Source organism: Tamandua tetradactyla, chromosome 10 (assembly GCF_023851605.1).
Source record: "Tamandua tetradactyla isolate mTamTet1 chromosome 10, mTamTet1.pri, whole genome shotgun sequence".
NCBI lineage: Eukaryota > Metazoa > Chordata > Mammalia > Pilosa > Myrmecophagidae > Tamandua > Tamandua tetradactyla.
Window position 1 is genome coordinate 34,360,693 of NC_135336.1, and position 26,994 is coordinate 34,387,686.

General features: G+C 36.9%; 1 protein-coding gene across 5 annotated transcripts in view; it reads right to left on the reverse strand.

Moving 5' to 3' along the window:
* Positions 1-11,715: 11,715 nt before the first annotated feature.
* Positions 11,716-26,994, reverse strand: part of LOC143648410 (OX-2 membrane glycoprotein-like) — a 48,818-nt gene continuing 33,539 nt past the window's right edge. For 2 of the 5 annotated variants that reach the window (XM_077118398.1, XM_077118402.1), the window contains 4 exons: positions 19,132-26,387; positions 16,800-16,968; positions 15,954-16,015; positions 11,716-14,152 (listed from right to left, as the gene is read on the reverse strand). In XM_077118398.1, coding sequence (XP_076974513.1) covers positions 26,380-26,387 — 8 coding nt within the window. In that variant the 3' untranslated portion in view covers positions 11,716-14,152; positions 15,954-16,015; positions 16,800-16,968; positions 19,132-26,379. The remainder of the gene's footprint in view (positions 14,153-15,953; positions 16,016-16,799; positions 16,969-19,131; positions 26,388-26,994) is intronic. The other 3 variants (XM_077118400.1, XM_077118399.1, XM_077118401.1) reach the window with 3 other exon arrangements.

Here is a 26,994-nt window from a genome sequence, read left to right on the forward strand (position 1 = left end):
AGTGCTTTACTCTTTACTTTCTATGTGTACATGCTTTGCCTTTACCACACAAGGACCACATTGATAATGAATGGAAGTTAATATACCCATAGTGCCCGGTGTTTGTGTTTTATATACATGTTCTCATTTGATCCTTAAAACAACCATGTGAAGCAGGACTTCTGACTCCCATCTTGCAGTTTAATCTCAGGATAAACTGAGGTTCTGAGGGGACTGGCACAAGTGCATATTCTAATTGGCAGATGGACACAAATCTTTGGTGACAAAATGAGTGTACCATCTTCTATAAGAAGCTATAAACATGATATTCTATTTCTTAAAATGCTGATCTAGAACAGATAATTAGCAGAAGTTTATTAAAATATTAACAGGCAAATTTTCACAATTTTAGAACAAGTGTCAGAGGAGAAAGAACCTAGAAGGTGAATAAAAATATAATATGTAGAGACAATTTTAGATTTATTTTTGTTTTATGTTATATGTATATGTCAATTGTGTGTACTTCATGGTCAAATCTCTCCAACATCTTCTTCATTGCTGAATGGAATTTTTTTATTCCGAATTTCCTGTGGAAAATGGTTTGATTTTTACTGATGTGTTAACTCAATTATGTCCTTAACTATCAACCCCTGGGTTCAATGGAAAATACTACGGAAGGAACTAAAAATTCTTCTTGATTCAATTGAGTTTTCATGATCCTTCTACTATGTCAGTATTTTAACTCTTTTAGACATGGTATACTAAATATATTCCAAAACTTAACACTTCATCAGATGTTTGAACCAGGCATCAGGGTAATTCTTCTCACATATATTTAAAATTTGTGTGTAATTATCTTATGATCAAGGGCATACTAATCAGACCTGGAGTTAGTTGAGCACCTTGGGATGACTCACTATCAGCTTATGATCTACTAACATTTAAAAATACCAATGTGGTATTTTCTAATACTACCCAGCTCATGTCTGCTCATTGTGTATTTTAATGAATTTATTCAGCAAAACTGAGTATCTAGTATGTCAAGACACTGTGTATGGACTAGGGACCAGATTTGACAATATTTTGTCCAGTTGGGAAGAGTGCAGGGCTGCCAAGTTGAGCAAATAAAAACAAAGTTCACCTAGTTAACTTTGAATTTCAGATAAACAATGAATAATTTTTTTAGTGTATGTCCATGAAGTAAGTGAGATATACTTATCTGCTGTTTATCTGAAATCAAATTTAACAGGGAAGCCAGTACTTTCCCTGACATCCCTAGAAGACGATATCCCTTTTTTAAAGGATATTCTAGGTTTCATCTTCCAAACCTTTGATGGATTTTTTTCTGTTTCTTTGATCAATCGAATTTTTTATTCCTAATGTAAGAACTCTGCTCTTTTCATCTCTCTTCTTTGCTGTACCTAGCTTGTCATGTGGAAAATTACCCTGATGTGCTGGTAACCTCCAAGTGCACTACTAGGCAAGCTATCCTAGACCAGAAAGAACAGAAAGACTCACTGACCAAATTAAAATTCTTGAATTGCCTGGTTTAATAAATCAGTTTTAAACATGTATTGAGAAGCCAGAGGAAAGAAAAGGGATAAGTTGACATACTTAAACTAAGGTGTAATCAGGATGGAAGGACCACACTGTCTGAAACTGGGGTGCACATGCTTATGTGTTCCACCTCTCTCTCTATGTCCCTGTCTCTGTCTCTCTCTCTCACACACAGACTTCTCTCCCTCCCTGCTTTCCCTGCATCAACTTTCCATGCTGATGGCGTAGGCATAAGAAACAGAGAGGAAGATGCTCTTGGCCAAGGACATTCACTTGCTTTTTTTTGACATACACAGAGATAAATTCTCCTGGCCAAGATGTAAATTAACTTGACAATTGGCTTAATGAAAAGGTATGGGCTTTATTATTATTCTTTTTTGTAGGTAGAAGACATATGGGTCTAACATGAGTGTCATCAATAGACTGTTGAATTAAAACCTAATACTACTAAGTGTCTCTTTTATATTTAATCTCATTATAATTAATACTCAGATGATTTTTGAATATGAGGCATCTCTTGGTCTTCTCAGTCCTCTCTACCTATGTTTAACACACACATGCTGTACTTACTGACTACTAATATTATACTTAACATCTCATACATTCTGCCTATGTCTAACAAACTTTTTGCTTACTAGCTACATATCTATATTTAAAATATTTTAACTATTCTGCTTATGTTTTATAAAATGAATCTGTCCTTTGTGACAGAATAGAACATGCTCTAAGGCAAGTGTATATTACATTAACTGTTGGCTTTTTGTCCTTATGCTTTTGGGCCCAAAATCTCAAGATGGTTCCTTCAGCTCAAAACTTCATCTCCAAATAAGAAAGAAGTGACAGGAAAAAAAATTTTCTCCTCATTAGACTTTGTCTTTATGTTTTTTTTCTGGAAGGGGAGCCACCCAGCAGGCTTCCGTTTGTCTCATCGTAAAAACTAGGTCATATGCCTACCTGAAGCCATTTAAAAATTAGAATTGCTATGACTCACTAGTTTCCTTCTAGATCAGGACTTACCTGACATACTAGTTTTCTATTTATGCGTAACCAATTGCTACAAACCTTGTAGCTCAAAAAGTCAACCATTCAAGAGAACTTATACAACTTGATAAATGAATTAGACCTAACAGATATATGTAGACTGTTACACCCCAAAACATGAGAGTATATATTCTTCTCTAGTGCTCAGGGAACATTCTCAAGAGCCAAATAATTTCAATGTTTAAAAACATTGAAATTATTCAAAACACTTTCTCTGATCACAATGGAATGAAGCTGGGAATCAATAATCACCAAAGAACAGTAACTTCCAAAAATATATAGAGATTAAATAACACACTCTTAAACAACCTGTGGGTCAAAGATATATTGTTAGAGAAATCAGTAGCTATCTGTAGATAAATGAAAACTAGAATACAACATATCAGAATTTATGGGATGCAGCAAAAGCTGTGCTGAGAAGGAAATTAACTGCTCTAAATGCGTGTATCAAAAAGAAGAAAGAGCAAAAATCAAGGACTTAACTGCTCACCTGGAAGAACTTGAGAAGGAACAGCAAATTAACTCCAAAGCAAATAGAAGAAGAAAAATAGCAAAGATCAAAGCAGAGTTAAATGAATGGGAGAACAAAACAGCAATGAAAGAAACAACAAAAACCAAAAGTTGGTTCTTTGAGAAAATCAATAAAATCAATGGACCTCTAGTAATGCTGACAAATGAAAAAAGAGAGAACATGCGAGTAAACAAAATCAGAAAAGAGAGGAGGGTGTTGTTACCTTGAAGAAAAAAAAATCATAAAGGATATTATGAACAACTATATGCCAACAAATTAGACAACTTAGATGAAATGTGGAACTCCTGGAAACACACAAGAAGCTACATTGACTCAAGAAGAAATAGAAGATCTCAACAAACCAATCACAAGTAAAGAGATTCAATTAGTCATCCAAAATCTTCCTACAAAGAAAAGCCCAGGGCCAGATGGTTTCACAAGGGAATTTTATCCAACATCCTGAAAAGAACTAATATCAATCCTGCTCAAATTTTTCCAAAAACTTGAGGAAAAGGGAACACTAGCTACTCATTTTATGAAGCTAAAATCACTTTAATACCAAAACCAAGTAACAATTCTATAAGAAAGGAAAACTACAAGTCAATCTCCTAATGAACATAGTTGCAAAAACTCTCAACAAAATGCTAGCAAGTCAAATCCAATAACACATTAAAAGAATTACACACCACTTGACCAAGTGTGCCAAGTGTGTGTAATTGAATGCAAGAAGGGTTCAACACAAGACAATCAATTAATACAATACAATGTAATACAATTAACAAAACAAAAGGGAAAAATCACATGATCTCAACTGATGCTGAAGAAACACTTGGCAAAATTCAACATCCTTGGGTGGGCGATGGTGGTGCAGTGGCAGAGTTCTTGCCCGCCATGCTGGAGACCTGGTTTGATTTCCAGTACCTGTCCATGCAAAAAAAAAGAAGTTCAACATCCTTTTCTGATATAAACATCTCAAAAGGTATGAATCAAGTTAACTTCCTCATGATAAAGGCTGTATATGAAAAACCCATAGCCAGCATCATACTCAATGGAGACTGAAAGCATTCTCCCTAAGATTCAGAACGAGACAAAGATGACTTCTGTCACCACTATTATTGAACATTGTACTAGAAGTTCTAGCTAGAGCAATAAGGCAGGACAAAGAAATTAAAGGCATCCAAATTGAAAAGGAAGAAATAAAACTTTCATTGTTTGCAGATGACATGATGCTGTGCTTGAAAAATCCTGAGAAAACTATAATCAAGTTACTTGAGCTAATAAACAAATTTAGGAAGGTGTCAGGATATTAAAAAATCAATAATGTTTCTATACACAAGCAATGACTTAACTGAGGAGTCAATTAAGGAAAAAATTCCATTCAAAATAGTAACTAAAAGAATCAAATATCTAGGAAGAACTTAACTAGGGATGTAAAGGACTTATACACAGAAAACTACAAACATTGCTAAAAGAAATCAAAGAAGATCTAAATAGGTAGAACAACATTCCTTGCTCATGGATAGGAAGGTTAAATATAGTTAAGATGTCAGTTCTACCCAAATTGATCTACAGATTCAATGCAGTACCAACCAAAATTCCAACACCCTACTTTGAAGACTTGGAAAAGCTAGTTAGCAAATACATCTGGAAGGGAAAGAGACCTCGAACAGTTAAAATCATCTTTTTTTTTTCAGTGTGACAGACTGAGCTTTAAATTGTATTTTAATTTTTAATAACCGTAACCTACTGGTTAATTGAACCATATGTTGAGTATTTAGATGACTCACTATGAAATGTGTCAAATCAACGACAGAATGCGTAGAAAAGTGGAGGTAAGTTTTGGGGAAGGTGTAAGATGGTTAATGAAGAAAATGATAAATGTTAGTTTTAACACAAAAATGGTACTATATGCAATGGAAGTTAAATTAACATAGTATAAAAGATAATAGCTTAAATAAACTGGGATTCACATATTACAATAGCAAAGTTATGAAAGAATGAACTGAAGACACAAACAGTTCTGAAAATTCTCTTTTCAGCCTACTTCCAAATAGAAATAGTCAGGCTTTTTTCCTGTACATAGTTTGATGCTTTGCCTATACCATAATATAGTAGAAAAATAAATTCTTTAGCAACCTAGAAACAGTTTATGAAACTCTTTAAAGTTTAATTTTCTTTGCCGGACATGCCAATGTTAAACTGACAGCTATAAAGTAAAGCTATATAGACAACAGGTATAAGTAATATAGAACAAGTTAAGAATACTACATTTACCGGATTTTATTTTTTTTTAAATTACTGTACTTTCTTAATTCCTGTGTGCTTTGCCATAGGAATAATAGGGACTTTGTTTTCTTAGGAAAGATAATAACATGTAAGATTATAACACAAATAAGATAATTTATAATATACATGTACTTCAACAGCAGTCTGGTTCATGTCATCTTAATTTTGAAATTAAAATTAGAAGTTCAATACCTAGGACATAACAGTCGGAAAGACAATATTTATTTTAGGGAAAAAATGGACCAAATCAAACTCTTAGATGCCTCAAAGCTCAAAATGATCTATTTATTATAAAACACACATAAAATCATCTTAAAGAAGAACAAAGTGGGAAAATTAACACTTCCTGACTTTAAAATTTATTACAAAGACACAGTGGTGAAAAACAGCATGGTACTGGCACAAAGATAGAAGTATTGACCAATGGATTGTATTGAGAGTGCAGAAATAGACCACCAAATCTATGGTCAACTGATGTTTGACAAGGTCCCCATATCCACTGAACTGGGATAAAATAGTTTTTTCAATAAATGGGCATGGGAAAACTGGATCTCAATAGTCAAAAGAATGAAAGAGGAGCTTTACATTACATCATATATAAAAATTAACTCAAACTGGACCAAACACCTAAATATAAGAATCAGTACCATAAAGCTCCTAGAAAAAAATGTAGGGAAATGTCTTTAAGACTTAGTAATAGGAGATAGCTTCCTAACTTTATACCCAAAGCACTAGCAACAACAACAAAAAACATAGATAAATGGGAACTCCTCAAATCAAATGCTTTTGCACCTCAAAAGACTTTGTCAAAAAGGTGAAGAGGCAGCCAACTCAATGGGAGAAAATATTTGGAAATCACACATTGCACAAACATGTATCCTGTATACATAAAGAAATCATACAACTCAATAACAAAGGAACAAAAAAGCCAATTATAAAATGGGCTAAAGTTATGAATGGGCATTTTTCTGAAGAGCAAATAGAGATAGCTATTAAGTCCCTGAAGAGATGCTCATTTTCATTAGCTATAAGGGAAATGCAGATCAAGACTACAATGAGATACCATCTCACACCTATAAGAATGGCTGCTATTAAACAAACAGGAAACTACAAATGTTGGAGAGGCTGTGGAGAAATTGCCCTGCTGGTGGAAATATGCACTGCTGGTGGGAGTGTATAATGGCATAGCCACTATGGAAAACAGTTTGGCATTTCCTTAGGAAACTAAATATCGAGTTGCCCTATGACCCGGCAATACCACTACTCAGTATATACTCAGAAAAGCTGAAAGCAATGACACAAACAGACATTTGCACAGTGATATTCATAGCAGCATTATTCAAAATCGCCAAAAGATGGAAATAATCCAAGTGCCCAACAGCAGACTAGTAGATTCACAAAATGTGGTATATACACATGATAGTGTATTATGCAGCAGTAAGATCAAATGATATCCTGAACCATATGACAAAATGGATGAACCTTGAGGACATAATACTGAGCAAAATAATGCAGACACAAAAGGATAAATACTGTGTGATTCCACTTTTATGGCCATGCTAAAGGTAAAATCAGAGGCTTAAAATACAGGCTATGGGGGATCTAGAACTACACATGGCCTTGAGATGGACGAATGGTTAGCTAATGAGGTTGAACTCAAATGTAAAGGAATAGATAGAAGTGAAGATGTTTCACTACTGGATCTAAAAGTATTATTACCATATTGAACATGATTGAAAGGGGATGTAGAGACCTATGTGTCCGGCCAATTGACAGTACAAATATAAATAAGTTCTTGTATGAACTATTCAAAGGTATCAATCTTGTACAAAGAGTGTATAAGTTTGAGATATAAGGGGAAAATTCCTATTGTATGCTATGGGATATGTTTAACAGAAGAACATCAACAGTACCACAGCAACACCAGGGGTAAAAATGGGGGCAGAGATAAGAGTTAGGAGGAGGTTTAGGTTTTCCATTTGGTGAGGGTGTGTTTATTGGTTGTCCTTCTCTTTGGAACAATGAAATTAGCTAAAATTGAAGGTGTTGAAGTTGATGGATTGTTGACTTTCATCCTTGCCTCACCAGACAACTGGGCATAATCATTTGACCAAGTTGACATGTTTTCTTGCTGGCTATTAACTAGGCATTGCTTTCAGTAATTAGAAGCTGCTCTTATGGACTTTTCATTAAGTCCATAAAATTGCAGAAATTGTAGTTCCCTCAAATTTCAAAGCCAGCAATGGAATATCTCTCTCATTTTGAATACTTATTTGCTTCAAATCTCATAGATTTCTCTTTCTGCTACCAGCCAAAAAAAAAAAAAAAATGGGGTTCATGTGATTAGTTTAGGCCTACATGATAATCTCCCTTTTGCTGTTATTGTAACATAACCACAGAAATGATAATTTATCCCATTTACAGTTTCTACCTCAACCCAAATGAGGGGAGATTATACAAGGTTGAGGGTCACTGGGAGTCATTCTTAGAATTCTGCCTACCACAACTGAGCATCACCGATATCTGTCTACCCTCAATATCAGAATCTCAATACTTAGGAAAAAGGGGTGCTGGGTCTGCTACAGGATCTGCTGTACTTCACAGCTGGCAGTATTTTACCTATAGGGAGAAAGGAAATGATGGCCCATGCAAAGGAAAGGATAAAAATTCAGAAAATATCAACAAAGAAGACTTGACTTTGGACACACTGGACAAAGGCTTTAAAAAATGATCATCAGCATTCTCAATTAGATAAAAAAAAAAAACACAAAGAAAGAACTAAAGGATATCAGAAAAATAATGTGCAAACAAAATGAGAATTTAAATAGTTAGAAATTTCAAAAAGGAACCAAACAGAAATATTGGAGTTGAAGATCACAATAACTGAAATGAAAAATTTCCTAGAAGATTTTGATAGATGATTGAGGCTGGCAAAAGAAAAAATCTGAACTAAAAGACAAAACAATTGAAATGATTCTGGCTGAGGAGCAAAAAGAGAAAATAATGAAAAAAAGTGAACAGAGACATCTGTGGAACCAGTAAGCATACACATATATGCATTATGGGAGTCCCAGGAGGAGAAGAAAGAGAGAAAAGGGCAGAAGGAATATTCAAAGAAATAATGGCAGAAAATTTCCCAAATTTAATGAAAGACATGAATTCAAAGTTCAAAAAGCCCATGAAACCCCCCAAAAAGGATAAACTAGAAGAGAACCATGCCCAGACACATATTAAATTGTCAAATGACAAGAATGAGGAGAGAGTTTTGAAAGTTGCAAGAAAAAAGCAATGTGTTATATACAAGGGAGTCTCAATAAGATTAAGTTCAACTTCTCATCAGAAACCATGGAAGCAAGAAAGCAATGGGGCAAAATGTTTAAAATGATGAAAGAAAAGAATTGCCAACCAAGAAATTTATGTCCAGATTGTCTTTCATAAATGAGGGAGAAATTAAGACATTGCAAATAAACAAAAGCAGAGGGAGTTCACCACCTCTAGACTTGCCCTACAAGCAATGCTAAAGAAAATTCTTAACACTGAAAGGAAGGACACTAGACAATGGATCAAAGTGGCATAAAGAAATAAAGACATGTTGAAGGTAACCATATGACACTAAAAGAGAGTGAAAACAGAGTCACAAGTACTTGTACACAAATAGGCAAGTGCTGGAAACAAAAGTTCATCAAAAATGAATAGGTAAGCAAAAGATGGTATACACACTAAATGAAATATTATTCATCCATAAGAAAGAACAATGATATGAGACAGGCTGCAACAGGGAAGAAATGTGAGAACATTATGTAAGTAAGGTACATAGGGACAAATATTGTATGATATCATTTATAAGAGATTAGTAGCAATAGCAAAATTGCAGAACTAGAAAGCAGATCAGAGTTCACAAGAGGATGGTGGTAAGGGAGTCTTTGGTTTTTAAAGGGAAAAAATGTAAATAAATGAAACATAAAACGACTTAGGCATATTATTTTCACACTGAAAATGCCAAAGACAGAAATTTTGAAACAAGCCAATGAGGGGGGGAATGAACTTAAAAAAATACAAAATTTCAGCATTTAAAATTCCACCCCAAAGAAGATATGCATCTTGCCATGCTTAGTAAGATAAACAATTGAACCCACTTCAAATATAACAGATAAAGTCATATTATCTTATTATTCAAAACAATAGCATCCATATTTGAACAGCCCTTCATGATGCTAAGAGGCATTCTCTCCTTTTAGTCACTTTCTTCACCATAACCCAAAACGTCCACAAGGTTTACACAGATTCACCACACTAATGGAACTGAGTCTCAGACACATCATCACCTTGAGGTTGGGGTGCTCCAAAACTGCCTCCACAAACTCATTATTCTGGACTGGCCTTATGGTCTAAACTGAAGTCCATTTTCCAAGGAGATTCTCCCCTCCCCAATGCTGTCCCTGTTGCTATGCAAAGACCTTGGGAGGTACAGGGAAAACTCTGGATGGCTCCTACTTTCTTCCTGGCACTAGTGCTCACTGTGAGAACTTTAGCAAAGCCTTTCCAGCTTTAAAGACCACTGGGATGTGCTATAACAACTGCTCCTCAAACACTTTGTTTCCATTCATGTACAAAGGGTCAGACCTGATGCCAAGACTTTTCTTGAGGGCAAAGTGGGGGATACTACCTTATAGGCCCAGGAAGCCAGACAGGTACCTTCCTTGTTTGTCCTGTCGTGGTTCTTCAAGATGTACATGTGTAAAGAAGTGAAAATACCTCACCCTGCCCTGAGAGAATTAGACTCAGTGATGATGATGGGTGCATGGCAAAATAGGCCGGGGATTCCCATGTTATAATTCTTTATTTCCCTACACTTCCCTCACAGCCATTACTTCCACTGAGTCAGTAGAGATTTCACTGGAGCCAGACAAGATAATATTGGCTCTAGCATTGAGCACTAGAGCAGCCTCACCCTTTCATGATGCATTTCTTTTTTGGAGGATGTGTCCTTAGCATCCCTGGGTCTGGCTGATATCAATCAGCAACCTCTTTCCTCTCTCCATCTACCAGAGGTGTTTTCCGAATTTATACTACCGAAGAGCCCAGTTTCAAATCCCTTCCATTTTAGGAGTTCTTTAGACATAATTTCCATGCAAATTTGTTTACCCCTACCCAGCAACACTCAATTTTCAAAAACCAAGGAACTTGAGGTGATGTGCCCTTTGGCAAGTCAAAGCAACTCATTCTCTTACACCCTTTCCATAGGACTTCTAGCTTCATAATTAATAACCATTTTAAAAATACTCTCAAAATACTTTATTTAAATTTCTGGATTCACTATACCATTGACGGAAACTTAAGTATTTATACTATAGGTGCATAAACAAGACTCCATTACCATACACATACAGAAATAAGACAACTAGTTGATCTGGTAATAAATTCCTAAAAATGTAAGCCACGAGTTGAAGAAGTACATCTTCAAGGGTGCTGGCACAGGAAAATATGCATCTTTAAAGTCACAGTAATAGCTAAAGACACAATTTCACATGGCCCTGCATACCTCTTCATAAGGACAGCAACATGCTCTTAAATCAATCTTGCATCACACAAAACTTCTTTACCATACAGATCATAGGTTTATGAGGGTACAAATGATACATAATTAGAGGTGCACAGGTTGAATAGAGTCCAGTATTGTGTGGCATGAAAGAAATATTTATTCTCCACCTCATTCCAGGTTGCTCCCAAGACAGTGCCCCTTGCTTGGATCCTGGGAGGTGAATTTCCTTTCTCAGATTTTAATAAGCTTGGGAGACTGGGAAGGCATGCCAAGCAGTAGAAGGAAGGAAGGGAAAGAAATCAACAGTATGCCCTGCTATGTTTTCACATTTAATCCTGAAAACAGTGCAATGAAAATTCACATTATGTTTATTCCTGGGCCATGAGGAGTAGAATCATGTGCCTATGATCACCAGGTATGTACGTTACAGAACTTGGATTTGAAGTGAGATCTTAATGATTCCAAACCCCATCGTGCTATTACACTGCTCATTTCTGTCCTGCTCAATGTCTCTTTTGACACCCAGACTTTTTGGATTAAAACTCCTAACTTTTTCTAACCTGTATCATTTAAATCAGAAACACTTAGTAGGAGGCCCATAAGGGCTAAAGAATTACAAACCCATAATGTAACTTCAAATTAATAAGGTATTTTAGTACCTTATTAAAAGTACCAAATTGAAAGCTTTGAAAGTTTTTTTACATACATTACCTCTTGTATTTCTCACAACAACCTTGTGGGATGAATATTTTAATATTATCTCTATTTTTAAAATGAGGAAGCCAAGGTTTAGGGCGGTAACTAACTTATGGGAGATGGCACAGTTACGGTGGTGCCAGAACGAGAACCTAGGTCTTTTGGCTTCAAGTTCAGCATAGCTGCATTTCTCTGCTTTGTTTAGTGTGTACTGTTGAGGAAACATCTGTAGACTTATTTCCCCAGGACGCTACATCAATGAAAAGACAACAATGTGCATGTTTTCTAAGTTATTTTATTTTTTGTTTTGTTTTTTGTTTACTTCTCAGTTTCCCTCCTCTTAAGGCATCAAGAGGTCTCCTTTCTCCATTTCCTCCCCATTCTCCTGTCAAGTGTAGAGTGATTTACATTCACCAGGACAGGTGTTCAATCATCTTTCTCTGGAGAGAAGCTGCCTCTCACCCCCCACTTCATTACAGCCTCATTCAATAGAGAAGATCAAGTACAATTAAACCATCCCTGCATGGGAATGGATTAAACCATTCCTGCACAGGAACCTTGCTGTGACCTCTCTGGAGAGCTGGTGAGTCTAACTGCTGCAATACTTAGTCCCACTGGTTAACATCTTTGCCAAAGTGACAAAGGCTCCAGTTTCACTCACCCATGCATATTGTAACTCATGGGTGACCTTTTCTCTCAGTTCCCTTGTTTTCGTGCAACATTAGAAGAAACTCCCTTCCTTGACAAATGTGCTTTGCTCTTGGCTGAGGTTCTGGAAGTTGGGACTGAACTTTATAGTGACATGGGGCTTCGCAAAATAATGGATTGTAGGGCAAAGGGGAATCATAAGGCAGAATCATGGGAGAAAAGTGGAGTTCGCAGTCTAGGAGTCCAAATGAAGAATCTGGTTCAAAGGGGAAGAGGTGAGTTGGGGGAAAAACCAGATCCCAGACCAAGAAACCAGGTCCAAGGTAAGGAGAAGGGCAAGGACTAATCTAGGAGTGTCTGTTTACAAAGACAGAACATGAGGAACTTTATGGAGGTGCCCTAAGTAGAGACCCTTTTATAAAGTCTGGGGTTACTCCCTTTTCCCCATTTCTTTACTCTTCACTTGGGAATCTCAATTCCAAATAGGATAAAGGGGGTAAGAGTCCCAAGAGCTTCAAGTCAAATCAGCTACTCCATTAGAAATTTGGGGGAAAATTTACCCTTAGCTCAGTCAGAGAAATTTTGGCAACATTTGAGCAGTCCCACCAAGGCTTATACCTAAAAATATTCATTTTCCTCAACTGCTAACTAATATCCCAGTGCTACAGAGTCAGTTCCCTGCCTTCCTTGCCATTCTGTTTCCTATTACCTAGAGCGTGGGTTCAAGTTTGACACAAATCCTATTCTTGCTAAAACATTTATGCTAATTTACCACCCCTGACTCCTGTTGGCATCTGAGATTGCAAGTCGCACTGCAACAAAGCTGAAACAAGCTTTGTTCTCATTCCTTTCCTTTATTCTTATGAAACTCAAGTCTACCCAGAAGTCACTCTGAAAGAAAAATTAGTGCCTTGATTGTCTGCATTTAGTTGAAATTTAGTATGTAAACTTATTTGAGGGTGTTATTTTCTGTTTCACTTTGTAAAAGCTTAAAATGTATTTTTTAAAAATAGAACTAAACATTTGCAGAACTGCTACGTGCCTCTAAGAAATTTTACAATCTGAAAACACAGTGTGAACCCCACCAATATACGTGCCTTCATTTTACAGATAATAATGACAGCGTCAAAAACTGCAATACAATTAATATATATATAGCACACACCTCTTAAGGAACTTTGGTAAATCTGCAAACACCATCTTTGTTTCTTCATAGCAACCTTATGAGCCAAGTATTATTTTTAGTTCAATTTATGTATAAGGAGGATCTTACTTTACGTATAAGGAAGCAGAAGTACAGGGATCAGTGAGTTATCAAGGTCACAGAGCTAGTAAGGCGAAGAGAGAAACTCAATCCAAGGCTCTTGCATGCCATTCCAGTGCCCTGCCCGCCTCTCAGCTGGCATTCCTTTATTCTGGGTCTCTTATTCTGTGGGGATATTCTGTAGCGTTGGGCAGGACCTAAGCTACCTAACGTGGGAAATGAAGACTAAGTGCTCAGAATCCATGTGTGCCTTTAAAAGACATTCCTTAGGAAGCCTTTCCCAGAGGATTGTTGTTCCTCTCTCTTGAACACCGAAGGGGCCATCAGGGCTTTCTCCTGCATGGAAGGCAGTAGGCAAGGATGGTGGTGTTCCCAGAAGCATCCTTTTTGCCCTGTGGGTGAACTGAAGCAGAGAATGCAGGAGTGTTCTTGCACCTCCTTACTCCATTCATGGGCCCACAGTGTTGTCTGAGTGTGGGCATTGCTTGGGGCACTGGGGGTACAGGAGTGAAGGGAAGACAGAGGCTCATATTCGAGGGAGAGGAAGCAGCAAATGTGAAGGTCCTGAGTTGGGATTACGTTCTTGTGCATGAGGAGCAGATGCTGGCAGCCGGGAGCCTCAGAGGACCTGCAGCAGGGCGGAGGAACCAGATTTGCATTTCATTCCATCCAAATATGTTTACCCCTGATATGTTTTCCGCTTTTTCTCATTCATGCCCGTTTGTTGACTTCACCTCAAATGGAGGCCCCTCTGCTGGAAGGCTGAGTATGGAGGGACACTGTGCCAGTGTCTGTCAGGAAATGAACAAATTAGATTAAAAAGAGAGAGAAAAAGAGAGGGGGAGGGAGAGGAAGAGAACACAGCCTGTTCCCTAAGCTGCAGAGCTGGCACTAGGCTCTGCTGAAGGAAGCACAGCATGCCTTCTTTGTTTCCCAAGTGGCACTTTTCCCTACTGAAAAGAGTTCTGGGTCAGAGCCAATTAGATTCATCTTTTTAATCATATTGAGTATGTGAATATTTTGGAAGTAAGTAGAAAGCGTTGTGGAGATTTGTGCTTTTTTCAGCTGCCATTCGCATAGTTTTCCAATTTAGGAATATTGGCCTCCACCTCCCTAGGGATTCCTGTAATATCCTTTATGTTCCAGAAAGACTGAAGTTCTTCCAGCCCTCTACATGTAATTATCCATCTTTTCTAGTCAGATTTTCCACTGCCCGGAATGCCCCCTCCCTGTACTGGCCAACTTTTTCAGATTCTTAATTTTCACCCTCAGCATCACTTTCATCAGAAAGATTTTTTGAATCTGTCCCAGGCTGACATCACTTGGACTTTTTAAAGTTTCATAGGGGCTTTTGTATGAAGAAAACAAGTCTTAGAGGAGCCTATGTTGCCATCGCCATTCAGCCGAGTTATAAATCGAAAATCTTGTTTTCTTAATCTTTTAAACACAATCGAAAAAATCTTGCAGACTAATATACGTCTAAGAATTTTTAAGTTGAAACTAAGAAAAATTTGTCCTTGTTTAATTGCTATTTGCTTAGCGTATACATTTCACAAACAAAATATGCTTAGACCTTTAAATGCCATATATACATTTATATTATTTTATATTTCAAAAGTATACATTGCAACAAATATATGTATAATTCCAATAATTTTAATATTCTTAAATATTTAAACACATTCTAAAGACTCAGGTAATTATAGTCTCATAAACATTTCCATCTAGAGCATTGATTTCAGATAATGGATTTCCTTAAGAAACTCAAGCACTTAAGAAAGCAGGCATACAAACCTCATAAACAAACACTTCCTTAGCACAGAAACAACTCTAATAAAGCTAACACTAAAATTTACACATTTGCATACAATTCTCTTAAACATTTCAACATCTTAAAACCTAAACTAATAAATTTAGTAGGTCAGATTGTCTTAAGTATTTAAATAGTGACTGCAAATTTAATGGATAAAATTTCCAAAGTGCTTCAATTAAAATAGTTTGTCTTCTATGTTGTTTCTTTTAAACATCTGTAAAAGCAGCAGTTGATTTTTAAATGTATTTTTGTATTAAAAATTATGCAAAAACAAGTCTGCCTTACATTTTTGCTTCCCCACCTTCATACCTCCTTGTACCTCTCAACTCAATTACATCTACTTTATTAGGCTAGAGCAAGAAGGACAACATCTTTTTTTTTTTTTCCAAGTTAAGGAATCCAAGACTGAAAAAGAGCTGAGAGCTGTTTTCAAAGTTAATCAACTAATAATTGATACAATTGAGATTCTATCTCACATCTCCCAGATTTCAAAACTTGGTGTTTTTTGTCTTCCTGGTAGGAAATTCTCTTAATTTTTTAAACACAATCGAAAAAATCTAGCAGACTAATATATGTCTAAGAATTTTTTTGATTGTGTAATTTCTAAGATACTTACTTAGAAGTGCCCTTAGGGAACACTGGAGCAAAATCTGAGAGACCTAAGGTACAAGGTGGGGTCTGGAGGTAAAAAAAGAGAGGAGAAAAAAAAGGTAAAAAAAAAATTAGGAAGCAGAAAAATTGCTTAAGTTGAGGAATAATGGCCTTTGGCCTCAGTGGAACCCAAGTAAAGGTGTCCATCCCTGGAGCAGTCTGCTAAGGTAGGGGTCTCTTAGTTATAGCTAAACATTTTGCCAACACATTGTAAAATATTTTTAAGAATGGACATACTGAAAACTAAAAGTATGGCTTATATCAAAGGCAAATTATAAAGGTCAAGAACTATATTTAATCACATTTTGAACTCCAGTTTCCTCACCAGTAAAGTGTGAATAATGAGCTCATAGCACATATCTGGCTCACTGTAGGTACTAAATACATTCTCCACCCCTCAAAAAAAAAGTGCTATATTTTTTTGGTGTGGTTTTAGTTTCCTTGGTTGTTCAAGCAAATACCATGCAATGGGTTGGCTTAAACAATAGGAATTTAATGGCTCACAGTTTTGAGGAGAGGTTCAAATCAGGGCTTCCTCAAGACAATGCCTTCTTCCCCAAAGCAAAGGCTCTGGAACATGCTGCGGTTGGTCCCTGGTGCCGCTCCTCTGTCATGTAGCAATGCACAGGACATCTATTCTGGCCTCTCCCTTCTCTTCCTAGTTCTGTTGATGTTCAGCTTCTGACTGCACCCTCTATGACTTTCTCTTTTCCTGTCCAAATTTCATTCTCCGTGTAAAGGATTAAGACCCATCCTAACTGAGGAGAGCCACACCTTAACTGAAGTAACCTTACCAAAAGGTCCTACTTACAATGGGTTCACACCCGCAGGAACGCATTAAGTTTATGGATATGTTTTCCTGGGGTGCATAGCTCCAAATCTCCACAGGTATCTTCTAAAATTTAATTTTACAATCCTTTCCTGATGATGGCAACTTCAGAAGGAATCGAGATCAGGATATTTCTGCCATGTTTTTGCACCTAAGAGGAAGGAAGTAATGGAAGTTTGCTCTCTGTGACCACGTCATCCTTCCAAAGCTTTGGCAAAATTTTATATATTTGTATATTGCATGTAGGACACTCAGGTTGTCAGATGAGAGCTCGACTCAGACCTGACTTCCCTAAACCTTGGACCTCCTCGCCTGAGATATGCCAGTCAGTAGTTTGTCTCATCACTTACAGGCAATGTTTATTAATTTTTAGAAGACCACAAACTTATTTGATATTCTAATGAAAGCTGTGGATCCTTTCCTCGGATGCAGGCATTGAATCATATACATAGCAAACATTTATCGAGGACTTATTCAGAGCAAGGCACAATTCTCAGTGCTGGAGACACAACACTGAACCAGACAGACAATCTCATTATCCTCATGGAGTTTATATTCTAGAAGGGGAGTCAGACATTAAATTGAAAATTACATAATTAATTATTCATTTTTATTAACACACTGGTTCTAGGAGAGAACATACAGGGCAGGATGAGAGTGTGTGAATATTTGAATGGTCTGGTGGGGGCAGTTCTGGAAGGCTTCTTTTAGGAAATTTTATTAGCTGAGAGTTGAAGAATCAGTAACACTTAGCCAGTCAAATGGAGTCGTGAGGCTGAGGTGGGGACAACTTTCCAGGTAGGTTGTAAAGCATGTGGAAAGGCCATGAAATAAGAAAGTGCCGCGGTCCAGCCGCAGCAGAGGGAACGGGCTTGAAGGTGTGGAGGGTCGTCGGCGCGAGAAGAACACCAAGAGACAGCTTAGAGAATTTTTTTCTGAGAAGAGTTGCTTAGATTTATTTTTGCTTAACTGATTTTATACCCTTATTCTTGGCAAGAAAACAGGTATCACAGGATCATGGTTGTGTCATGGCTTATATTTTAGGTAAAGTTACAGGTTCAGGGAAGCAAAGCGAAAGTACACGTTCTGATTTTCTTAGGAACATTTACACAAGATTTCAATAGCAGCAAGATATTGGCTTAAGCCGCAGACATTGTGTTTGCAGTTTTCTGAGTTTAGACTTTCTGTTCCTATTATTCTACAGGTGAGGCTATATGTTAAGACCTATTTTAATCTGGTTAAAGGTTAGCTTGTTTTGATTAAAAGGTTAGCTTGTTTATTTAGATTTTTTATTGTTTCATAGCAATGGACCGGTGCCGAGGTGGGGGAGATTGGGTGGTGATAGGTATCAGTTTTTCTTATTCCTTTATTTCCTCTTGAAGCTTTTGGACAGGTTTCCTGAACCAGGGGCAGCATGTTAAACTCCATTTTAACTGTGATTTTACTAACTGTTGTAAAAGATCTCGTTTTGTTTTAGGCCCCAAAAAGACACCAAGGGGGGCTTGCTCTTCTAAGTTTTTCTATAAATGATAAAGAGTTAAATCTAACGTGCCTACCGTTGACATTTACAATTCTATGGCTATCTTCATTGTAAACTCCTGTGTATGGTAATGGAGGGTCAGGGAATCTTTTCCCATTGACATTAGCTCCTTTAGGGGGTTCCCACCATTTGTCTCCAGTTTTATATTTCACATTAGATGGTCCTTGCGTGGTGGAAAGTAAGTTTCTAGGATGGCTCAATGCAAGGTTTTTTAATTGTAATTGTTTACTCTCTATGGGGCACTTTTCTGTGACTTGTTCTAAAAGCACTTCTGCCTGCTGCATCTGCAGCATGACTTGCTTAATGGGGGTATCCCAACCTAATTTTTCCCAAACAGTCATTAATAAAGTTTTGCAATTTGTACAATTTGTATCATTTTTTCCAATTCTTTTGCTTTCTGGTTCGTTTTGATATAATGCTTGGAGCACAACCAGCAACAAGAAACACACAATTAGTGTCATTAATCCCAGTATTTTTCTATTACACCATTTTATGCCTCGTCCTCTTTTGGGGCGTTGAAGGCCTTGCCACCGCCCTTCCTTCCAGGGAACCTTGTCAAACCGGGGAGGAAAAAGAGGAAACGGCAAGAAAGGAAAATCATTGAATATGAGGATAGGGGGGAAGAAATGTTAAACATGCCTGCTAGGTTTCTGGTGTGTATGCTTAGATGGATGATAATATCATTCACTGTGATAGGGAAAAACTGGAGAAGGATTAGATAAAGGACTGTGAAAGATCGGGAATTCAGATTTGGACCTGCTTGGTTTGAATTACCTGTGTGAGTAGAAATGTTCACTGGGCAGTTGGATATACATGTCTGGAGTTCAGAGGAAAGATCCGGATTAGAAGGAACAATGTTGGAGCTTTGAGTATGTAGATCATAAATGAAACCATGGCATGGATGAGATCACAAAGGGAAGCTGCATAAAGTAAGCAAATAAAGTGAATCTGCATTCAAATTTTAAAGAACTGCAAATTGTAAAGATTGGGCATAAGAGGATGGGCTGGGAGGAAAAAATGAAAAAATCCAGAATACATGGTACCACAGACAATAATAGCAGAGCTGGTTTCAAAAAAGAGTCTGGTGTGAGATATCCTAAGAAAAGGCAAGCAATATCCATTGAGTTTATTGACATGGATGAATGTCACTGGATTCCTTCCAGAAAGCAAAAATGTGTTACAATTTCTAAAGTTATTCCCTCATACACTCCTGAAGCCCAGGTTAAGAACTCCTACCTGGGACGTCCTCATAGATGTCTAAGCAGATAGTCTAACTGGATTCAACATGCTCATTTTCTATTCTCTCAAAGGGAAGGAAAATTATTTAGCTTTATAATAATACATTATTATTTATGTGAGTTTCATTTCCCGAGGCAGGATTTTTTGGCTCAAAGAACAGAACTATAATAATATTAAAAAGGCCATTTCTGAGACAAAGTAAAGAGTCAGTGGCTGAGAGATTTCAAACAGAGTCAAGAGGTTATCCTGGAGGTTATTCTTATGCATATATAGATATCCCCTCTTTAATTATAAACAGCTAACAAATATATAGATATTCTCTTTTTAGCCTATGGAGTATTCAGGGAAGTACCTGAAACTGTAGAACTGTGTTCCAGTAGCCATGTTTCTTGAAGATGATTGTATAATGATACAGTTTTTGCAATGTGACTGTGTGATTGTGAAAACCTTGTGTCTGATGCTCCTTTTATCTATGGTATAGACAGATGAGTAAAAAATATGGATAAAAAATAAACAAATAATAGGGGAAACAAAGGTTAAAATGAATTGAGTAGATTGAAATACTAGTGGTCAGTGAGAGGGTGGGGAAATGGGTATGGCATGTATGAGTTTTTCCTTTTTTCCTTTTTTCTTTCTTTTGCTGGAGAGATGCAAATGTTCAAAAAAATGATCATGGTGATGAATACACAACTATGTGATGATATTGTGAGCCATTGCTTGCACGCCGTGCATAGAATGTTTATATGTCAAGAATATTTGTATATTTGTTTGTGGTTTACAAGAAAAATATTTTTTAAAAAATTAAAAGGCCATTTCTTTATTTACCTGTAGGAAAGCCTGTTCCTCTACAAGTTTAGAAAGCACTAGATGAATCAACTTCAGGGAGATGGCTGCACGGATAGGAAGCTCTGCCCGGCATTCCTGATCTATTTCCCAGGCTTAGCTAACACTGACTCTTTCCTGCCCTGGAAACTAATTTTCCTGTTTTGACCAAACTCTTATTTTTAATCCAACCAGAGATAACAGACAATGCTGTGAGTAAAATCTGGGAATTTTTAAGAAATGATTCCAGAAAACTATAGCCAGAAATATGCAAATCTTAGAAAATCAAAGCTGAAGAGTCTTAAAAGACTGCTTTCAGTAAATAAGACTCCTTTAGAAGACTTTTTAATGTCTCTTAAGACTCCTTTCTTTCCTGACAATGAACTCTTTCCCTCCTGACCATTCAACCACTGAACCACTTTTCCCACTGCAGCCAACTATTTCCTAACTCAGCTCTTCATGCTCTTGAGAAAATGCAATAATTAGAAAGTTTATCCTTTCATTTTCATCCATTTGGATCTAGTTCTGGCCTCTGGACCTTTGTATGAGTTTCCTAGGGCTGGGGTAATAAATTACTATGAACGACGTGGTTAAAACAGCAGAAACTTAATCTCTCACAGTTCTGGAGGCCAGAAGTCTGAACTCATGGCATATGGAGGGCTGTGCTCCCTCTGAAGACTCTAAGGGGCAAGATATTGGTCATACGATGTAAACAGCTATGACCAATTTTGTGCATGCTCAGTCTTCTTGTAAAGATGCCATCCATATTGAATTATTGACGACCTTAATCTGTTTTGGCCTCATCTTAACAAATCTTTAAAGTTCCTATTTCCAAATAGGGTCACATTCACCCAACTAGGGATTAAGAATTGAACATATCTTCCTGGGGAACACAATTCAAGCCACAAGAGCTAGTGTCCCAGCACTTATGCTAATATGGTTCAGTTAAAAATTATCAAAGTATGTGGCCAGTTCTCTGGCCTCTCAAGTTTGGGCAAGTTCTTTCAATGGAGAGATATGGAGCTGGAACTGTGGCGTGTTTGTTAGGGGAGAGGGCAATTTGGCTATTGGCTATTTTAGGAAAAACATTCCAGACAGAGAAAAGACTAATTGATAAGACCTTGAGATGGAAGTATGTCAGGCATCAAAATAGCAAAAGGCTAATGTGGCTGGTAGAGCATGATCAGCAGGGAAACGGTAGGAGATTATTTCAGAGGGTACCAGAGAGCCCAGTAGTGTAGGGACCTCTTGTCTCCCATGAATACTTTGACTTTCCAAGATAGGAAACACTGGAAATTTTGTGAAGAATGACATGATTTAATTTGACATACTTTAAAAACGTTGAGATAAAAACAGACTGAGATGGGGAGAAAGCAGAAGCAGGGAAATCAAATAAAAAGTTATGATAATAATCTAGGAGAAAGATAATGATGGTTTGAATCAGGCGGTAGGATTGGGAACCTAAGTAGGAGCTGGATTCAAAAATCACTGAAGGGTGGGCCATGGTGGCTTAGCAGGCAGAGTTCTTGCCTACCATGCCAGAGACCTGTGTTCGATTCCCAATGCCCGTCCATGCAAAAAAAAAAAAAGTCCCTGAAAAGTTTGAAGCCCCATTTTTCACATTTATATGGACTTACATACTTTCCTCACCTCACAAGACTGTTATAAAGCTCAGATGAAATGATGTCTGTGTGCAAAAGTTGGCTCTGGAGTCAGCTTACTCAGAACTGAATCACAGCTCTGTGTAATCTTATGCAAATAAATTAGCCTGAACAACTATGGAGAGAGGCTGAGATCAAATCTGGAATATCTTGAGATAAAATACAAAAAAATATTAAACAAAATATTATAATTGTGAGGAAATAATTTATGAAGCTTTATTTAAAAAAATAAAATTAAATCCCTTTCGAGGTAAGCTAGGAAAACCATAGAAGAAATTCAGATAAAAAAATTGTTTTAACCCAAACCTTATGATTCCTGAGATTCCTAATAGCAATACGGAATTTGCAGTCTTTTTGAATCAAGACTTATAACCTGTTTTCTAGTTAATGATCAATGAATTTCTATTCCCCTTAATAAAAAATTCTCATCATAAGTTTTAGTTTTATTTAAGTACAAAGGGCTTCTATTGCTTCTTGTCTTTGTGCAGGTCTATCAAACCCTGGAATTTTTCTAACTTTTGACTAAGAGAACTTTGTGATCAAATTAGTCTAAGTGACTCAAAAGTTTACAAGTTTCCCAGCCTTACTTCAAAGTCCAAGCCATTGCTTGCCAATTCAGAAATACAAAAATCAAAAAAAAAACAAAAAACAAAAAAAAAACACTGGCTAACTGAGAGTTCAGGATGACTGGGGTGGGGGGTAGTTTATGAGCCCCTCCCAGAGGTAAGAAGGGCAGGAGTCATGAGGAAGAAAGAAAGCAAGACTGTTGTGTAACACACTGGTTGGCCAATCCAGACTGAGCTACACGCTCTAACTCATCCTTCCTCCTGCTCTCTTAGTTTCCCTGTGATCCTTCCAAATACTCCATGTCAAAACTTACCTCTCCTGCATCCAACTCTCTCAATATCCTGATAGGAAACTAGCAAGCCATTTAATAAGCCAATTTAAATGGAATCATTAATGATAAATAAAGATTAGTTGTAGGGTTCTCTGGGCTCTCTGCACTTTGACAGGCAACTCCCAGAAAGGTAATGGCCTAAATTAAAGTTATGAGTGAGTGGTGGGTTGCTTAGGCATCATGAAGAGAGCATCTGGTAAGGAGCTCTTTTGAGATAGACTCGTGAAATCTTCTCATAAGGTGATCTCATTCTTGCCTAAGCTTTAAGTCAGCGACCTTCAGTATTGTCTCTGAGAATCTTTCAAGGGGTCCATAAAGCCAAAGTTATTGTCATAATAGCAGCAAAATGTTATTTTCCTTTTTCATACTTGCTATCTCACAAGTGTGCTATGGAGTTTTTCAGACGCATCACATGATGTGTGATGTTGATATTACTTTGACTGCTAATGGAATCATGTTTGCTTTTTAAAAGTTCTCAGTTTTCATTTCAAATATGGTAAATATCAACAAATAGAATTCATCATATAAAAAAGCTCTTTTGGGGGTCCTCAGTGATTTTTTAAGTGGATAAAAAGGGGTCCTGAGACCACAATGTTTGAGAAATACTGCTTTAAGTTGTCCTGCCTAATTTAGTGCCAACTTTCAGCTGCGATATCAGAAATACAGCAAAACCAAAAGCAGGGTGGTAATTCCTACTAAATTCAAAACTGTGAGGTAATCAGTTTGCAAAAGATTGGTATCTCACAGTAAAATCAAAAGAACAAAAATAAGGAAGTATCAAACAAAAGGCACAGGGCCAACTTGAAGGCATTCCCATTAGCCAAATCAGTGACAGTTTGAATACCACAATGAATAATGAAAATAAAGGATGGTAATACGTAGAACAGAAAAAGAAAAGAAAAAAAAAGAATCCTTGAGCTCACAGTTTCATTCTAAAAATAAGAGTATAGGGAAAGCTCTTCTTTACAAAATAATGCCTGCCAATAGATGAAAAAGAAATAATAGAGTTAGAAAAATCGTTACTCATCAACACCAGTGTAGCAATAGATTCAATCAACAGATACACAGATACACAGCAGATGCTAAAACTAGGTTTATTGGAAAATAAGATACTATACCACTCAAGGTATCACTGCTCAGATCACTCATTTTAATAAAAGGGGAAAAGTGCATTATTAAGGGGAGAGATCTGGAGTATTTACCTCAACCCTAAGTGAGCAAACTCAAGGTTACTAATAGCAGGACATACTGACATCTGTGCCTCATGATAGGATGCATCATCGTCTCTACGGTATTACTGCCAAGAATATTTAAACCAAATTTAATCACATGGAGATAAGCAAGGCTTCAACTCTCAAAAAATGTCAGTATCATTAAAAAAAAAAGGAGAACTTACTGTTCTTGCTTAAAGGAAACTAAAAGGGCATGACAGATAAAAGCAGCACATGACCCATCATTGGATCTTAGATTTGGAAAAAACCTCTAGAGGATATTAATAGGACAACTGGGGAGAGCCGAGTATGGAGTGTGACAATGGTATTGTGGTTGTTGTAATTCTTAGGAAATACATGGGAAAGCATTTTGGGCAAATCATCATGAGATCTATATATATTTTCATGTGGTTCTAAACTTTATATAGTTTGGATAAATATGACCAGATAGCTGTTCATCAGCAATATTGAGCACATGATGTGTTAGGTGACTTTTGTTATCAGAACCCTATTGTGGACATCCAAAAAAAGAAAAAAAAAAAAGATTGCTGAAACAGCTCTTGTCTTTTTGGAAACTAAGCATTTCATGGGAGAAATCATTAGCTCAAGTGCTTTATTCTCAGTGAGTTTTCAACTTCTGGTTAAGCCATATGTTTGATTCTTACTCTATAACATCACAGTGAATATGAAAACATCAGTACCTTTGACTCAAATCTTTCCCTGGACTATTCATCAACTTCTGCTATTTCCTCTCATATGCATAAGTCATAATCTCTGTTTACAACCCATCTACACAGAGGTCTTTTGTGCATTTTAATCTTATTTTCCAGTTGAACTCTTAGAAATGTCAACTACATTTTTTAGGGCTGGGAGATAGAGGAGAAGGAAGAGCTTCACACACAGAGGGAAAATACAAGGATTATCATTCATTTCCACATTCCCCCAAGAATATTAGAAACCAAATATTTAGGATTTATATTTTTAATCATTAAGTATTTTAATACAAATATAAGAAATATTCAAGAATTAAATAACTTGCTAAATATATAAATACCCAACTCAACAGTAAAAACAACTTAAATTCTAGTTCCTAGGTCACTGGATAGAGACAGAGAAAGCAAAAGATTCTGAAAAAAAACACTAATTTGGTCTTATGATTTTGTAAGAGTTTAAAATCTTTCTACTAGTTAGAATGCTATCTTTAGAACACAGGAATTTGTATGTCCAAACTTCCTTACTCTCCTATTATGAGAAGTTAATGTTTGGAAAAATGAGCTGGGACTGATAAACTATATAAGTTAGCTGACTGCTATATAGGAAATCTCTTCAATGTCTGTTTTCATAAATATATTTTCACCATACAAGGCTGAATTGAGAATGATTAAAAATAGGGCTGAGTCTTATTATGAGACAAATGGACAAGCATGCCTTTTTAGAAAACGTGAATTCCTGTGTAAGATACTTTTTTCTGCTGTAAAAGTATGTAAGTTATGTGAAGATTGCCAATTTTATTTCACAATAAATTCAATCCTATTTTTGCCGTGGTAAATCTCGCAGCAATAGATAGAACAGGGGATTCTATTAAAAGAGCTTAATAGTTAAGTGGACCAGAAACTGAGGGATGGGAAAGCCTAACAGCCTAAGACTAACAAAGGAAGAAGAGACGCATCATCAACAAAAAGGTACAAAGTAGTCATGGAAGAGTTCTTTGGTCTTTCACCTTCTCATATTCTTTCCTCTCTCTCCTTTTCACTTCTATCCCCTTTGGTCCCTTGTTGTGTGTGGAATGACATCAGGTTTTAGAGTTGAATGTCAAATTATCTGGTCTACCTTCATTTTCTGGCCGAGGATGTGGTGGATATTCAGTGCGGTACAAAGACCAGACTATGGTTGCCATCAGTAAGAACCACAGTCAGCTTGCTAACTCAGAGCTCCTGATTCCATGTCCACTGTCTTTTCAACACTGCGTTACTTTACAGAATCAAGTCCTACAACAGACCTGTGAGGTAAAACGACTTCTTCTTGGAACTCAGGCAAACACTGAGTGATTAGATGGCAGGAGAAAGTCTTCGAATTCGTAGGCCTTCTACTTGTACTTCTTTTGCTTTTAGGCCCCATGGAAAATGGTTATTTTTCCTCCTTCAGATTCAAGTAGATCAGGGAATAACTTTTAGGGTTGTCTGTGGCTCCTCTATGGCTCTGGAGAAAAGGAACATCAAGAAATTAGCTTTTAACATTTATACTTTCATCCTCACAGATGTTAAGAAGATAAATAACATAAGTATGAACAAACATAGAATTCTCCCAGTGTAAAATTTCATTAACAAAGATAAGGAAATGGACATTCTTGGGCCAATATAATATAAAGATACTATGACTCCCTTTAAAAGGATGTAGGTGATGCCAAGAAATAATTGCTTGGAAATTTATCTAAGTCTACAAGTAAAGGAACACATTCAAGAATTTTAATTACTGCATCTTATTATTTATAAATAAGCTTTGTTTCCTATGAACACTAACTTGCTGTTGAGATGGGAATGTTACAAAGTAGACAGATGGAAGCTATTTTAAAGGTTACTGGCGAGTGGGCCACGGTGGCTCAACAGGCAGAGTTCTTGCCTGCCATGCCAAAGGACCCGGGTTTGATTCCTGATGCCTACCCATATAAGAAAAAAAAAGACTAGTGGCTTTCTGGACCATAAATTGGAGCTATCTGGGTTTCCTTATTGAATATGCAGACAAGGAAGTAAAAGACTTGAAGTTATTTTTGTCTTCGTGCACTCTCTGGCTCTCTGTGTAATCACAG